This window comes from Hyla sarda, chromosome 2 (genome assembly GCF_029499605.1).
Source record: "Hyla sarda isolate aHylSar1 chromosome 2, aHylSar1.hap1, whole genome shotgun sequence".
Taxonomy (NCBI): Eukaryota; Metazoa; Chordata; class Amphibia; order Anura; family Hylidae; genus Hyla; species Hyla sarda.
The window spans coordinates 347,287,348-347,305,742 of NC_079190.1; the positions used below are offsets into that span (position 1 = coordinate 347,287,348).

The 18,395-nt window shown below is 44.6% G+C and overlaps 1 protein-coding gene across 1 annotated transcript in view; it reads left to right on the top strand.

Moving 5' to 3' along the window:
- ADORA1 (adenosine A1 receptor) overlaps positions 1 to 18,395 on the top strand; it is a 160,360-nt gene that overhangs the window by 11,402 nt on the left and 130,563 nt on the right. Inside the window, exon 2 of the mRNA XM_056558223.1 lies at positions 14,579 to 14,950. Within this exon, the coding sequence (XP_056414198.1) occupies positions 14,616 to 14,950 (335 nt within the window). The 5' untranslated portion in view covers positions 14,579 to 14,615. The remainder of the gene's footprint in view (positions 1 to 14,578; positions 14,951 to 18,395) is intronic.

Below are 18,395 nucleotides of genomic sequence, written 5' to 3' on the forward strand. Positions count from 1 at the left end.
AATTTGGGTGGTTTTATTTTTTAGACCGTCCCCTTGGGATAGGCTGCTAGCTCTCCTGAAGGATGCCTCCACAATGGAACTGGGATGTTTTTTAGCTTTAAAACGACATTTAAGAATCTTGCTGATCAATAAAATCTTTGTTGGACGTGCAGTCTGATTCGCTTAAACTGTCCGTAAGGGACATTTTAAGTGTGAACCCTTAAAATTAAAGAAGCTATTGCTATCGACTTAAAAAAAAAAGTTTTGGTTAAAAGTTTACTCAGATCATGTGGAAGACAATCACATCGAGAAATTCTGCGTTATCTTTACAGACATTTTGTGTAACATGGAGACCCCATGTATTATTGTTAAGAACAGATAAAAATGAATCTAATAAAACCTGTGTGCCTTTCCAGATAAAAAATATATCGTCAATAAAACGCTTATAAAAGATACAGTTCTGGAATAGGGGGTGGGGGTAGATGGTTGTTTCTTCAAATAGACCCACAAAAAGATTTGCAAAACAGGGTGCCTCATGAGACCCCATTCCTAATAAAAGTTTGAATCACCCCCCTTTTCTCTTTAAAAAAAACTAAAAAAACTAAACTGTGTAAATAAAAATAAACATGTGGTATGGCCATGTGCGTAAATGTCCAAACTATAAAATATATCGTTAATTAAACCACACGGTCAATGGCGTACATATAAAGTTCTAAATCCGAAATAGCGTATTTTTGGTCACTTTTTAAGCCATAAAAAAATTTATAAAAAGTGATCAAAAAGTCCCATCAAAACAAAAAATGGTACCGATAAAAATCTCAGATCATAGCGCAAAAAATATCCCTCATACTGCCCCTTTTACGGAAAAATAAAAAAGTTGTTATAGGGGTCAGAATAGGACATTTTTCAACATATTAATTTTGGTGCTTGTAGTTCATAATTTTTTTTTTTTTTACAAATTGGGTATGCCTGTAACCGCAAGGACCTACAGAATAAATATTAGGTGCAATTTTTACAGAAAACTGCACTGCGTAGAAACAGAAGCCGCTAAAATTACAAAATTGCGTTGTTGTTTGTTTATTTTTTTTATTTTTTATTTTTTTCTGGTTTCGTCGTAGATTTTGTAGTGAAATTATTAATGGTACTACAAAGTAAAGTTGTTGGCGCATATGGATTTTTAGGTGGGAAAAAAAACAAAAGTGCAAAAATGAAACATCACCAAAGAGGGAAGGGGTTCAAGGGGTACTCTGGTGGAACTTTTTTTTTTTTTTTTTTTTTTTTTAAATCAACTGGTGCCAAAAGTTAAACAGATTTGTAAATTACTTCTATTAAAAAATCTTAATGCTTCCAGTACTTAATCCTTCCAGTATACAGCCGCTAATAAGTACTAGAAGGATTAAGTTTTCTTAATAGAAGTAATTTACAAATCTGTCAGAGTATCCCTTTTAAGGAGTCACTCTTTTCTCGTAATGAAGCCACTCACAGCCGCTGGTGATGTTCCTCGTTGCTGAGTAGGCCAAGTCTCTAAGTAGTCCCGTCAGACATTCTTTTCTCTGCCGCTGTAAGTGCTTACTACAGACTGTTATTACTGTACCGCTTCTACCACTTCAAACAATCCTGCAATATTCTCTATAAATTAGACAGGGCTTCCAGAAAGAGGGCACTATTGTGATGGCAGCGGGATCTGGACATTTTTCACAGACCGGGACAGCAGCACTACCCAGCCCGCGTGTTGGAGCCCTTTACTGGAGTCAAAAGACACATGTTGTCTTGTCGAAACCAGACCAACAGCAGTAGGAAGATATAATCTTACACATGGTCAGGTTTATTAAAAAGGTTACAAGATAAATAAAAGAATACAGGAGCAAAAAATAAATCCTTGACTGTCTTGCATGTACTGTACGTTTAAAAGCCTAATTGGCTGCATTTGTGGGAGTGGCGTGGGGTATAAAACTACACCTCTCCCACAGGTAGGGGCGTGTGTATCATTGGCAGTAGTTCTCTTGTAGGCTGCTGTATTAGGTCTCACGTTCCTGGAGAGTTGGTGGTTTCTGTGACGGTCCTATCCCCCGTCCTCTACAAGGTTTTTCAGGTAAGCGCCGGTTCTCGGCCTCTATGTGTCCTGTTTATGCAACCCCACTGCTCCCTGTCTACGTTGTTCTGGGGCAGGGTACTGCTCTCCTCGCCAGGGCCGCCCTCCCCCCACGTTCCTGGGCCCTCCCGTCGGCTTTGCTGCCGCTCCCGGGAGTCCGGGTTTCCCCGGTCAACAACAGGGCTCCGCCCCCTACCTGGTTCTCCTTCGGCCTGGTGGCGCCGCTGGCCCGGGGCGGGGAGACGTCATCGTGCTGGTCCCGCTGCTCCGTTCCCTCACGCCGCTCGCTGGCTCCGGTCGGCGGCGTGGCTGGGGGGGGGGGGGCGGTGTTTCGCGGCGCCGCCTCGCGTCACTCACCGAGGGGAGGCCAACACGGGCGCCGATCGGTGTATCCGTCCCGTCGGGCCTCGCGCTCCTTCCCCTCTCCGGTCTCCCGGCGTCTCCTAGACATGGCAGGGAGACAGGAGGGGTGGGGCTCCGGGGTCACGGTGGGCGGGGCATGCGCCCCGGGCACAGGGAAAAATAGATATATACATGTATAATGTACATAAAGGGGAGGAGTTTTGTTTTGGGGTATTGCTGCATATGGGGTCTCCCCTGGGAGACAGGGCATATAAAAGACTATACAACAAGAGGGAAAAGGCATGCATGCACTCTCCTGGGGCAGCATATAAAAAATCCAGGGTGCCACTTCTCGCCTTGGCCACCTGCACAGGGCCTCAGTGAGCGCAGGGCTTCACGCCCACTCAAAACACCGGTCTCCATGGACTCCATAGCAACGGGCCCACGACTCATGCATGCTCCACGTTGTTGCTCAGTTCCCATGGCTACCAGACCTCACCAGTGGCTCCCTTCAGCTCAAGGCAGGGAGAGAATTGCGTACTCACACTGTACCACTCGTAATTTCCATTTTCACGGTTGCTACTGGAGACCGCACTATCTACTATGCTTCAAAAATGTCATTTCTGTGATTTCTTTCCCCCCTCAGGTTTGTCTAGTTGGTGGTCGGTGATTAGGTTCCCTTCTAAACGTTTTCCTCTCAGCTTGCAGCACAAAAAAAAAAAAATAAAATAAAATAAAATAAAAAAAGGAGGGGGGGGGGGGGAAATACATATTATATACACATACATACGTGCAAACCCACAAACTCACGTCCCGTGATCCACGTTGCTGACATCCACGGGTATACTCCCCGATGTCATGCATGACGCTGCTACTGACATTCCGTCACAGCCACGCGCGTCCTCACACACACCTGCCACTCGGCTCTCGATCTGACTCTGCTTCAGTCGGGGCATGGCACTCATGTTGTACCTGACTCATTCAGCGCAACATGTCATTAAACTAGGCGGAGGATCACCTTTTGTCTGACACGTCTTCAGCGGGGTCCTCTGCGTGTGCCGTTTCTGACTCTTCTTCAGCGCAAACGGCATACACATAGTCACTACAGTAATTACTCTCTTCGCCACCCACACCCTCTAGTTGTTACTCAGTACACCACGCTAATTGTCTCATATAATATTCACAGCTGTATCAGGTCGTGCCGCCAAGGCTGTCGTGTTGTCCCTACAGCTCAGGACAGCAGCAGGTCAGTTCCTGTGTCTAGTAGCTAGGTGAAGTTGAGTTAGTTGCAAATTCATCAGTCATTTTTCTTTTCCCCACCGGCACCCTTGAGGAGGAGTTAAGGCGAAGGGACATCCCCTTCCCAGCCTCTGCCAGGAAGGGCGAACTGTATAACCTGCTCACTGCCGACCAAGCCCCCAGGGGCAGTCAGGAAGCTGTCCAGGCTCAGGCGTCAAGCGCCTCGCTGTCCCAGCTTCATACTATGATGGCAGACGTCCTAGCGACAGTCGCTGGCTTCCAGGCCAGACTAGACCTTATGGACACATCCAAGAGTAGCAAATCTGCTCCCACTACGGCAGCTCCCACGGCTTCTACCTCACAGGCTACGCCTACAGGTACGCCACAACTCCCACCCAACATCACCCCAGCGCATCTCATCTCGGCACCCATTAAAAAAGAGATCTTAGAGGGCAAGGATGTCAACCTTGCCTCCCTCCTAATCGCTACGACAGACATCAAGGACACCAAGACTGTTGCCTGTGGTGAGCTGGCGGTGACATTCAAAGCAAGGACGCCAGGCTCAACAGGTCCTTGAACGTCACCGAATTCGTCCTTGCATTCGGCCTCTTTAGGGACGTCATCTGCTCGGTCAGCCCTAGCCGCAGGGTCGAGTTAGACCTGTATCTGCACAAAGTTATCCAGATGGCTCATAAATACGGGGGCACTACGTTTTATGATTACCACAAATCCTTCTCGGCCAAAGCAGCGGCAGCTTACGCAGAATTTAACTATATAACTAACTGGGGGGGTTGTTGATACGGAGCTCTATTGTGATCACTTCGCAGGCATGAAAGCTCCGTCCTGCGCTGTGTGCGGACTCACCTCCCACTCAGCCAACTGGTGTCCTAGGAGCAGCGACCCAGGGGAGTCTAGCTCCAGCAGGGGCCCCAGCTCCCACGCCTCTGCTCCTCAGAGGAACACAGGCGCTCTAGACAGGCTGGGCAGGCCTGCAACAACTTCAATCTCTCCTCCTGTCAATACAGCAACTGCAGACTCCTACACATATGTCTCACCTGTTACAGAGCTCACCCCAGCTCAATCTGCTCCCAGAAGGGCTCTCAGGCGTGACTAGGCGTGGTCCAGGTGCAGGTCCTGGCCGGGGTCCTCGCCTGTCACCCTGATCCCAACTGGGTCAGTTGGTTGGTGGCTGGGTTCTGTGACGGATTCCACACAGGCTTGGTCGCCCTCCCACAGTGTACTTATGAATGTCACAATTTGGTGTCAGCCCTTGCTGACACAGAGGCGGTGTCCAGTCTGATCATGTCAGAGCTGGAAAAAGGATTCATGATCGGTCCTTTTGACACGCCTCCTTTCTGCACTTGGAGAGTCTGCCCGCTGGGGCTCGCTACCGGAAAGTTCAATAATAAAAAGAGGTTAATATAAGATCTCTCCGCTCCTTATTCGTCTGTCATACCCAGCATCAATGCTTTAATTCTGTCAGAGGAATTCTCAATGAAGTATTCATCCATTGACCAGGCCATACAAATCATCCTACAGTTAGGGAGGAACACCTGGTTGTCAAAAGCAGACATAACCAATGCTTTTAAATTACTCCCTATTAGGCCAGACCTCTGGCAGTGGCATGGCATTAAATGGCTAAACAAATATTACTTCACCACCAAACTCACTTTTGGCGCAAAGAGTAGCCCATGGCTTTTCGATCAGTTGGCCACAGCCCTTCACTTGGCACTCCAAAACGTCACCAACTGCCAACACACCATACATTACTTGGACGATTTCTTGCTGCTTGAACACCCCAAACATACTCCAAGTAACCTTTCCTCACTGCTGGCTTTCTTCAAAGAAATTGGCATCCCTGTCGCTTCACACAAAACAGAGGGTCCCTCCACCCAGCTTGTCTTCTTGGATATCATCCTGGATACCGGGAACATGCAAGCGAGACTACTACAGGACAAACTGGCCAGAATCCGGGAGCGACTACACAGCCTCTCCAGGTGTCGTACGGTCTCCAGGGTCGAGCTTCAAAGCCTCCTGGGAATGATGGCTTTCGCCATGAGGATTATCCCTCAGGGGAGAGCATTCATTTCCAGGCTCCTGGACCTTCTCCCCTCAGTCTCTGGCCAGAGGCAGACTATTCACATTGACAATGAAGCCATGGCAGATCTACTTATGTGGGACCAGTTTTTAGACAAATGGAATGGGGTGTCTTTCTTTACTCCTGGAGGATCAGAACTGTCCTCCATTGTGCGGTCCGATGCTTCTGCACTCGGGTTCGCAGCTATACACAAGAATCAGTGGCTGGCAGGTCCTTGGCCTCCAGAGATCGGCAACATTCCCGGTTTCAAAGATACCTCTGCACTGTTCGAGATATATCCCATTGTAGCGGCCGCTGCAGTGTGGGGACGGTCTTGGAGTAACACGACTGTTCGCTTCATATGTGACAACACGGCCACGGTCAATATACTAAACAAAGGGTGCTCTAAGTCCCCCCACATCATGCGCTTCGTCAGGAAGTTCGTGTTTCTAGCACTCGAGCACAACTTCCACTTCTCAGTCGAACATATTGAGGGCAGGTTAAATGTTGCAGCTGACGCATTGTCCTGAGCTAACCTGAGGCTGTTCTTTCAGGTACTACCAGGAGCAGATCGAACGGTCCACCCGCTCCAGCAACTGACGGCCTAGCCACCTACTCAGCAGTGGCTATCGCTCTAAACCGAGGTTCCTTAGCACCCAGCACGATTCGGGCTTATGATTCTGCTCTGGCGTCTTTCACTACCTTCATGAACAACTTAGGTCTGCCTGCCACAATCTCGGTGCATTCTTCCCTAGCGTTCATTGGTTTTTGCCACTCCTCCTTACACTTGTCCCACAATACCATCAAGCTGCACCTCACGGGTCTTCAGCACCACAGGTCCTTGTTGCACCCAAATGCACTGTCACTGCTTTCCGCACGTCCCATCAAGGCTGCTCTCAGAGGTGTGCCACTTTCTTCACTTCACAGGTCACCTTCCTGCGCACCGGTCACCGGGGACCTCTTCAGGGCCATGTGCACCCTGCTAGACACTCACCCTTTCGGTTACCACCTAAGTACGGTCATCAAAGCGGCCATTCACCTCGCTTTCTATGGCTTTCTCAGGCCCGGTGAGTTCACGCGTCTCGGGCACAGATCACCGGGCCTGACCCCGGGCCAGCTGTCGCCTAGTGGCTCAGGTTTCACCCTCTCTCTGCTGGCCACCAAAACCTGCAGGTGGGGAGTGTCCGTCCGCTACTTTCCCACGTCACATCGTTGGTACCCGGTAGCTGCCCTATCGGCCTTACTGGCCATGTTGTTGGGGTGAGTGGCAGACGGTCCTCTTCTACCTCTTGGTGGCCAGGCTTTAACGTCATCACAGTTCATCAAACATGTCCGGTCACTCTTCACCATGTTGGGTAAAGACTCTGCAGGCATCACAGGGCACTCATTCAGAATTGGCACGGCCTCGGCTGCTTCTAGACACAACGTTCCAGCTCACATGATCAAGAAGCTGGGTTGTTGGAGTTCTGCTTGCTTTGACCGTTATGTGCCCGACCCTTCAATGGAAATGGCAAATGTATTTAAGATACTGGCTCTGTAAACTAAATAAAATCAAGTTGCACCCTATTTCTGACTTTTGCCCTCTATAGGCGTACCCACGGTCGCGGTACTTTGGGCACACTTCAACCGCTGTTTCCTTACTTCTTCTTATGTTCCAGGTTCCATAGGAATTCAAGGTTAGGTCGGTAAGTCATCCTAATCATGTTTTCTCCTTAGGTTATTCATTCACGGCTCTTCGAGCCACGACCACAAATGCAAGATCCTTTACTACCAGCTGAAAAGCTTCTCTCTGCCAGCTTACCAAAACACATCCAGCAACCTTTACTCACATGAGTCTCACAAAGACAGTATTTTTGTGTTCCCAACCAGAGAGGTCTAACTACACTCTTGGCTTCTCTTAAAGGGGTACTCCACCCCTAGACATCTTATGCCCGATCATGGGGGGTCCCGCCGCTGGGGACCCCCGAGATCTCCCTACTGCACCCGGCATTTGTTTAGAGTCTCGGGTGCAGTGCCAGAGGCTTGTGATGTCATGTTCTGCTCTTAACATCACGGCCATGCCCCCTGAATGCAAGTCTATTGGAGGGGGCGTGATGGCTGTCATGCCCTTCATAGACTTGCATTGAGGGGCGTGGCCGTGATGGCATGAGTGGGGCGTGACTGGGACGTCATGAGCCTCTGCCCCGCATCACCAGTCATCCAGCACAGAGCCGCAGCATAGATCATGGGGGCCCCAGCAACAGGACCCCCACAATCAGACCTCTTATCCCCTATCCTTTGGATAAGGATAAGATGTCTAGGGGTGGAGTACCCAGGGCCAGATCATCATTGGCGCTCATGGAGCGACCGCTCTGGGTCCCGTGCCCGCAGGGGGCCCCAGTCACATTCGGGACATCCCTGTGTCCCCAAAAAACTTTTCAGGACACAAGAATGTCCCGGCGGTTACCTCTCTGTGGCGACCCCCACGTTAACTTTAAAAACGCAGGGGCCGCCGGGAGGTAGCGCATGCAGGGACGTCGCTGACATCCCATGCGTGCTCCCGTAGAAGAAAAGCGGAGCATCGAGGAGGATGCGCGAGCATGGTAAGTTACCAGTGGCACGTCATCTTCAGTGTTCCAACCTCCGCTCCTCCAGTCCCGGGACCCATAGGCCATAGCAGTAGATCGTGACCCCTGGTCCCCGGACCGGTAGAGCGGTGGTCGGAACACTGAAGTGGGGCAGTAAACAGGCATACAGCCTCCAGCCATATACTGTATATGGCTGAAGGCTGTATGTCTGTGGGGGAACTATACTGCACCTAATGTGGGGGGAACTATACTGCACCTAATGTGGAGAACTGTACTGCACACCTAATGTGCCGGGAACTGTACTGCACACCTAATGTGCCGGGAACTGTACTGCACACCTAATGTGCGGGGAACTGTACTGCACACCTAATGTGCTGGGAACTGTACTGCGCACCTAATGTGCGGGGAACTGTACCGCACGCCTAATGTGCGGGGAACTGTACTGCACACCTAATGTGCGGGGAACTGTACTGCACACCTAATGTGCGGGGAACTGTACTGCACACCTAATGTGCGGGGAACTGTACTGCACACCTAATGTGCGGGGAACTGTACTGCACACCTAATGTGCGGGGAACTGTACTGCAACCTAATGTGCGGGGAACTGTACTGCACACCTAATGTGCGGGGAACTGTACTGCAACCTAATGTGCGGGGAACTGTACTGCACACCTAATGTGCGGGGAACTGTACTGCACACCTAATGTGCGGGGAACTGTACTGCAACCTAATGTGCGGGGAACTGTTGGGGGGGGGGGGGGGGGCCATCATAATGAAGTTCTCCATCTTCCAAGCAGCCTTAATCTGGCCCTGGGAGTACCCCTTTAAATATCCCCCTCTGATAACCTGAATTTTGAAGGGCACTGCTGTCACCTTACATAGGAGAGGAATCTAAGTGAAACATACCTATTTATAATTAAAAAAAAAGTTTTACACTGTATGCTTATTGCTATTGGAAGCTCTAATGTCTATAGAAAGCAACATGACAATAAAAGGAATTCAGGTCATGTTCACATGGGACTGAATGCTGCACAATTGGGTATGTCCACATCTTTTGCTTGTAGTCAGTATGGGGGAGATTTATTATAACCTGTGCAGAGGAAAAGTGGTGCAGTTGCCCATAGCAACCAGATAGCTTTTTTTTTTCCTTCCTTTTTTAGGCCTGTGAAAAATGAAAGTGATCTGATTGGTTGCTATTGACAACTGCACCACTTTTTCCTCTGCACAAGTTTTGATAAATCTCCCCCTATGAGATTATGTTCCCTACTCTCAGCTTCTTTTTCTTGTTTGTAAAATGTTTACCCATCATGCTCTAGGTGTAGTGTTTTTTTTAGGGAGTCTTTCAACTCCTATTTCTCATTTTGAGCTAAAACTGCCCCAACAGCACATATTATACAGTAGTATATGGCCACATACACATAACATCCTTAGGAGTGTTATATTTAATTTATTTTTTTGTTTTGTTTAACGGGCTTCCAGCTGCTTTCTCCTTTTAGTCTTGATCATTAGTGATGAGCGGCGGGGACCATATTCAAATTCTTGATATTCTGCGAATATATGGACGAATATTCATCCCATAGTTGCATGTCCATTCTCTTTTTTTTTTTCAAGCAAAAATTCGTAATGAAACTTGCATAGTGCACATGCGCGATTATATCTTTAACCTAAAAGAAGGGAGGGATCAATGTCCTCAGACTGGAAGTGCCGATATTCGCGAATTTGCATATTTGCACATATTGGAAAAAACTAATATTTGTCATTACGTATATATCACTATATTCTAAATATTCACAAAATTGCAAAGTGCCGATATTCGCGGTAAAAGTTGGCATTTCGAATATTCGCGCTCAACACTATTAATCATGTCTTACCTGAACGCATGTAATAGGAGGGTGGCAGGTTAGGAGGTGGGGAGAGAGAGAGAGGAAAGAATGGCTGTCCACAGCCTTTTTAGGAGCAGCTAGTGATTCTGTATAACTGGCTCACTGCACCAGAGCTGAGCATCTCTGTTAGTTATCTGTTCCCTGACAGATGTGCTTTATATTCTGAGTCATGGCATATGACACTCGGGACACAGAACAACAGCCATATTATAGGACATCATGTACACTTGCAAGCAATACATTTCTCCGATTGTGTTTGCCAATTACTGCGTGAACAAACCTTTTATTTAAATAATGTACCCATTGAAAACCATAGGCAGCAAATGACAAGCAGTTAAGGCTTCAGATTTTATACTGCAGATTTCAATGTAAACTAAATGCCTGACCACAGCGTCAAATCCTGCGCATCAAATAGGTACAGGATACTGTATACGTTAATAGACCCTAAAGAAGAAAAACTGACTTTGAAACTGTTTACAAATAGAAGAAAATGAAATAACCACTATGGCAATGATGATGGCAAAGGTTAGTTCTGCAGTCCCACCAACAAAAATTCTGGTCAATGTTTTGGTTCCTTGCTAAGTGTCACATGGTGTTTCAGTTATGGCCACATACAAAAGTCCCTAGAGGGACAGACTGGTTGAGCATTATTTCTACCAGAGTATTTTTAAGGCTGGGTTCATATGTAGTATGTCGGCACAAGGGGTGGGTTTAAAGCAAAGAAGAGGTGCAAATCTGTGTTGGTCCAATTTTTTTTATAAAAAAAAATGTCTTACGTGACCTGTCTCGTTGTTGGCACCCCAGAAATTTTTCAAGGAAATGAAGTATTTCTCACAGAAAAGGATGGCAGTAACACATGTTTTGCTATACACATGTTTATTCCCTTTGTGTGTATTGGTACTAAACCAATAAAGGGAAGAAAAAAGCAAATTGGACATAATATCACACCAAACTCCAAAAATGGGCTGGACAAAATTATTGGCGCCCTTAACTTAATATTTGGTTGCACACCCTTTGGAAAAAATTACTGAAATCAGTCGCTTCCTATAACCATCAATAAGCTTCTTACACCTCTCAGCCGGAATGTTGGACCACTCTTCCTTTGCAAACTGCTCTAGGTCTCTTTTATAGGAAGGCGCCTTTTCCCAACAGAAATTTTAAGATCTCTCCACACGTGTTCAATGGGATTAAGATCTGGGCTCATTGCTGGCAACTTAAGAACTCTCCAGCGCTTTGTTACCATCCATTTCTGGGTGCTTTTTGATGTATGTTTGAGGTCATTGTCCTGCTGGAAGACCCAAGATCTCAGAAGCAAACCCAGCTTTCTGACACTGGGCTGTACAGTGCTACCCAAAATCCATTGGTAATCCTCAGATTTCATGATGCCTTGCACACATTCAAGGCACCCAGTGCCAGAGGCAGCAAAACAACCCCAAAACATCATTGAACCTCCACCATATTTCACTGTAGGTATTGTGTTCTTTGCTTTGTAGGCCTCATTCCGTTTTCAGTAAACAGTAGAATGATGTGCTTTACCAAAAATCTCTATCTTGGTCTCATCTGTCCACAAGATGTTTTCCCAGAAGGATTTTGTCTTACTCAATTTCATTTTGGCAAAAAATGTAGTCTTGCTTTTTTATGTCTGTGTCAGCAGTGAGGTCCTCCTGGGTCTCCTGCCACAGCGTTTCATTTCATTTAAATGTTGATGGATAGTTTCTTGCTGACACTGATGCTCCCTGAGCCTGCAGGACAGCTTGAATATCTTTGGAACTTGTTTGGGGCTGCTTATCCACCATCCAGACTATCCTGCGTTGACACCTTTCACACATTTTTCTATTAAGTCCATGCCCAGGGAGATTAGCTACAGTGCCATGGGTTGCAAGCTTCTTGATAATTTTGCGCACTGTGGACAAAGGCAAATCTCGATCTCTGGAGATGGTAACCTTGAGATTGTTATTTTTCCACAATTTTGGTTCTCAAGTCCTCAGACAGTTCTTTTCTCCTCTTTCTGTTGCCCATGCTTAGTGTGGCGCACACACACACAATGCAAAGACTAAGTGAACTTCTCTCCTTGTTTTATCTGCTTTCAGGTGTGATTTTTATATTGCCCCAGGTGAGTTTAAAGGAGCATCACATGCTTGAAACAATCTTATTTTTCCACAATTTTGAAAGGGTGCCAATAATTTTGTCCAGCCCATTTTAGGAGTTTGGTGTGACATTATGTCCAATTTGCTTTTTCTCCTCCCTTTTTTGGTTTAGGTCCAATACATACAAAGGGAATAAACATGTGTATAGCAAAACATGTGTTACTGCAATCCTTTTCTGTGAGAAATACTAAATTTTCTTTAAAAATTTCAGGGATGCCAACATTTACTGCCATGACTGTATGTGGATTGTACATTAATACACAAAAAAACAGAATTTGAAAACATATATCGGATGTTGCCTACTTTAATTCTTGTCATACCTCTATGGTTACCAAACATCGCGTTGAGGTATACCAGAGAGATTTCTCTTTCATGATCCTACAAGAAGATGTGGAAACTACAGACAAAAAATATTTGACTTGGGGGGTCTTTTGGATCTTAGAACTTGACATTAGTTTTCCTAAAGGGTTAAATCGCAGACAAGATGTTCTTTTACAGTATTAGAATTATTTATACATTGTTTGTGTGGTGTCCCGGTACCGTATTGCATACCGTACCTAGTGTAGAGGTCCCCAAATTCAGAGTAACTACGCTCAGGAAGGGTCCCTCAGGTGGGACAGCCCCTAGTCACCTCTCCTCAAGTCTAATTCTCTAATGTTAATACATGTATATATTTAATAACAATGTATATCTTATATAATGTATAGTACTTACCTTGGTTAGCATCGCAGGACCTTCGGTCATGTGACCATGTTAATATCCTCTATGGTATGTTGGAGGACCTTTTGGGGGTCCTTGGGTCACGTGTTACCCACAAATCTTTGTAATGGTGATTGACATCAGTACGGACCAATTAGCACTAGTCCAGCCCCTGCCCATATAAGGGAGCTGTAGCCAATTGTCGCTCTCTTGGGTTGCTGCTCTCGTGGATGCCGGGCCAGCAGGACGGATCTGCGCAACTTGCAAAGACACGCTAGGCCTGAAAACCTACCGGCCTCAGCTAGCTAAAACCGTGAGTTCTAAACTAAATCCCCGCTAAAGCTAGCGTGACTGCTGGACTGCAACTAAATCCCCTAAATCCAGTGGAACAGCACATAATACCTTAAAGACTCTAAATTGCTCTAAAGTCCCAACCTTTATCAATCTCCAAGGAAAGCAGTTCTTTGCATAGAGACTGTTCCGTTTATGAAGCTTTCAGAAAATCTTCAGTAAAAGTTACAATTGTTTCAGATAACTCTCTCCGGTTGTGGACATTCTATTATTATCTACCTCCCTATCGCTCTTGGGAAGGGTGGCGGTAGAACAAGCATTATTGAGGATCCCTCAGCCTGGCATCACGAATAGCAAGGGTTAACAAGCACCCTTTAATTACCGCACAGCTACACTCCCCATACCCTACACCCCCCAGGCTATCACATTTGTGTCTGCAATTTGACTACTTCTGTTTTAATAATTGTACTGTTATGAACAGATTTTTTTTTCTATATATGGCGCAGTCTCTTATAACATATTTCTCTTTTTTCTATATGATTGGCACTTTACACGATTATATATTTATTTTGATACCTCGCTAATATTATTATATTTTTTTTTATATGGACTTGATTTCTATTTCTGTATATATTTGTGAACATATCTTTCCTGCAGCAGTGCCATCTCTCATACAGTCATTTTTATATATTTATATAATTAGGTTTGCTATTTCTCCTATATATTTTTTTATATACATATATTTACTATATTTTTGGTTGATGCGCCTCTTCCCTATAAAGGTATGGCTGTAACAAGTAGCATATCAGTATGAGTAAGGCTGGCAAGACCGACTGAAACGCGTTACTTTTATCCTGTCATGTCGCTGGGGATTTGAAATAAAGTGTTTTCTCGCACAAGTATCTGCGCTGGACTTTCTATATCATTTGCTATATTAGTAGTAGTGAAAGTTATACTGAAAATCTGAGGCAATTTTGTAGCTTTTGTAAAAAATTGCCCTCTGGATTTAACTGCACAAATTTGCAAGTAAAAAAAACCAAAGCATTTTTATTATGTGTAAATATAAATTTTTTGTGCCAAGTCCTTCCTAAAATTTTAGGTCAAATAAGTGATTTTGAATGCTCATTGGAGAATTAAGTTACATAATGTCTTATATTGGGCGGGGGGAAAATAATATAAATTGGCTTATTTTTGTAGACTACAACTATATCTATTTTCTACAACACTTTAACACTACTTTATGCATTGTTTTAATTTTTCAGGTTCAGGATTAATGAATACTTTCTGCACTGAAACAGCATGGGCACCTCGGTCTCGCTAGCTGTCTACATTGTCATTGAAGTGTTGATCGCCCTGGTATCGGTGCTGGGGAACATACTGGTGATCTGGGCAGTGATTGTGAACCAAGCACTTCGAGACACCACTTTCTTCTTCATTGTGTCTCTTGCTGTGGCTGATATTGCAGTAGGAGCACTGGTCATCCCTTTAGCCATAATAATAAGTATTGGACTGGAGACTGAATTTTATAGCTGCCTGATGGTGGCTTGTATTATGCTGATCCTGACCCAGAGCTCCATACTGGCATTGCTAGCCATTGCTGTGGACAGGTATCTTCGAGTCAAAATTCCAACAAGGTGAGTCGTTTTATTGTTCAGATTTATTGGGGTTTCTCAATTTTGGTTTGCTTCCCTCTTTTAGCTTTCTAAGTAATGGCTCTTTGACTGTTTGCAAATTGTTTTCATATCAAAGAAAGTATAACTTAAGTTGTATCATAGTTTTCACATAATTGCTTGGTGATCTTATGGATCTATTCACATCACATTGTGGTTCAGTTTTTGTATTCTATTAAGATTGGATCATAAATGAAGGATGCATGAAAAGAAAGACTTTACACCTCTCTTTGTATTTGGTTCTTTTTTGGACTGCTTTAAAGAAACTCCCTACTAGTCATAGCTGATTAATACTGGTATGCCTATTGCAAGGACTAAGTAGACCATGTAAGTCCTTTACTAGACAAAACTTGGAAATTGCCTTTCAGTCTAGGTTTACACTACGGAATTTCCACCTGCAATTTCGCTTTGAAATTTCAGGCAGAAATTCTGCTTACTAAAATGTATAGTATAGTGAATGGGTTTCCGTTCCCAAATTCACACTTCGGAATTTTTTAAGTGGAATTTGTGAACGGAAAATCCGCTTGAAAATTTCTGCCTGAAAAATGGTATTGCTCATAGTGTTGGGCGCGAATATTCGCATTTCAAATTTTTATCACGAATATCACAAATTCGCGAATATATTCGCTATATATATTCTAAATTGCGAATATTTGCTTTTTTTCCGCATGTTTGCATTTTCCTTCTTTTCACTTGTGGGCCAATTCGAATGATGCAAATACACTTGTCAGAGGTTGTCAAGAACATCCCTAGCAACTAATAGTAAAGTTGCCCACCCCCACACTGTTTTCTTCCTCGAATTCGCAAATATGCGAATATTCGCATATGCGAATACAACGAATACGCAAAATCCGCAAGTATAGGACAAATATTCTTCTTTATATTCGCAAAATATCACAAATTCGAATATGGGCAATGCTGCTCATCAATAGTTGCTCATTCTTCAGGCGGAAATACTCGCGGAACACATTGCAGTCTATTGGAGACTGCAGTGCCCGCATGGTCCTAGCAGATGATTCAGTCGGCACTCGGAATCTCTGGGTGGAAATTTTCTGCCTGGAGATTTCGCAGTATGAACCTAGCCTTAAGGTTTTCTTTTTATAAAACTGCCACTGCAGTTTTTAAGCCAAAGCCTTTAGATCCCTTTCTTTTTTCTGATTTTGTTTTGCTGCAGAATTTTTAATTCAAGTCTCCCCCCCCCCCCCCCCCATCATTCTGTACTCAATACCCCATTATGACAAAGTGAATACGGAATGTTAGAAATCTTTGCTAATATTTTGAAAAGTATTCAGAGCCAGTATTCGGTAAAAGCACTTTTGGCAGTGGCTGCAGCCACCAAAATTTTTGGGAATAATACCACAAGATTTGTATATTTTTGGATTTGGGGATTTTCTGCAGATCCTCTTAAAGGGGTACTTTTTTTTTTTTCATTTATTTATTTTATTTTTTAATCAACTTGTGCCAGAAAGTTAAACAGACTTTTAAATTACACTGTAAATATAGAATGTAGAACTGGCACAGTCCAATCCCGATAAGCCACTATAGCAATCCTGTATTCGTAAGACCAGCATGAGCCATGTTCACGGCACGTAGCCTTTATATATGTGTTGTATGGTGCTCACAGACAAGGCAAAGAATAAGCTTAGATAGATGATAAAACACTGTGTCTGAGCACTCACCTCATACACATGAGTTTGAATAACAAAGCCTCTTTATTGAGCTTGTTACTAGGAGTGCGATACGGACCGTCGCCCACCGGCTGAATCCTCCCGTCCTATGTTCAATCTTCCCACCTCCCTGCTGGATGCCCATTCACAAGCTCAATAAAGAGGCTTTGTTGTTCTAGCTCATGTGCATGAGGTGAGTGCTCAGACACGGTTTTCTATCTACATTGGTAAATTATTTATATTTAAAAATCTTAATGCTTCCAGTACTTATAAGCTGTTGTATACTACAGAGAAAGTTCTTTTCTTTTTGGAACTTCTTTTCTATCTGACCACAGTGCTCTCTGCTGACACCTCTGTCCATGTCAGGAACTGTCCAGAGCAGTAGAGGTTTGCTATGGGGATTTTCTCCTGCTGTGGACAGTTCATGAAATGGACAGAGCATACAGCAGCTGATAAGTATTGGAAGGATTAAGATGTTTAAATAGAAGTAATTTACAAATCTGTTTTAACTTTCTGACACCAGTTGATTTAAAAATAATAGTTTTCCACTGGAGTACCCCTTTTGAAGCTCTGCCAGGTTGGATGGGGACCGTCGGTAGACAGACATTTTCAGGTCTCTGCTCTTAATCATAGCAATGGGCAGTGCCTAGTTTACTCCAGACGTGATAATTAGAATTGAGGCCAAAAAGTTCACCCTTGGTTTTATCAGACCAGAGAAGCTTGTTTCTCACAATTTGAGGATCCCTTGGAATCATTTTTTTGCAAACTTTAGGTGGCTTTCATGTATCTTTTTTGCTGTGTTTTTACCACAGATTTCCAAAATCTCAGTCCTCCTTATTGGGATTTTGGCTATTGATGGAATTAGTTGCAACATGTGAATACAGCCCTAAGGGTCTGAATACTTATGTTCAATGTGAATTTTTTTTTTTACACAAGCATTCTGTAACATTTTGTACTTTATAGACATTTTTAGAAAATCATAGAGAGCCACCCCAGAGAGAACGTGTGATGGCAGAGGCCCAGTGGGAAGGGTCTAGATGATTTGAGAGGATTGCATTCTTCACTTGTAATGGTCTGGTTCACAGCAGTCATGGTGGCTGGAGTCTTTCCACCAGACTTTCCACACTCATTGGGCTGGCACTATGATAAGTGGGTTGCACTTGGAATAATGATGGTGGAAGTAGCCCTCCAGGACACCCCCTATGTTTAAGTCACCTGGCTGTTGTAGGTTGGGGTGCCCTTGATGGTGAGTAGCAAATAAGTAGCCAGAGACTAGTGTAAACAATAACGCTATGGTAACCATTCTCTATACTGAGAACATGATTAAACATTTCTACTTTTAGATAGATATGTATCTAAGAAAGAATAGACTAATATAAACGAGAAAAAAACACAGGAGGTGCGCCCCTAGTGAGGACCGTTTTACAATGATAAGGGTTAACGTAAAGATGGGTTCTTACGCCTTGGTGTTGCGCTCAGAGCACAACACCTACAGTAGCGTCTGTGTATGGAAGATCAAGGGAAACCGCTGCCACGAGGAACAAGCCCGGTGTGACGCTTCGAAGATGCCTGACGAAGATCCCGGTTCAGGATCGAAACGCGTTGCCAATAAAGAACTTTATCTTCATCCCCGGGTACCAGCGCCTTCTTGAGAGGAACTTATCCACGTATTTATCTCCATAAGAAAGAAAAGAAGCAGAGCTCCTCATAGGGCAGCGTATGTTGGCACAGTTGCAGATAAA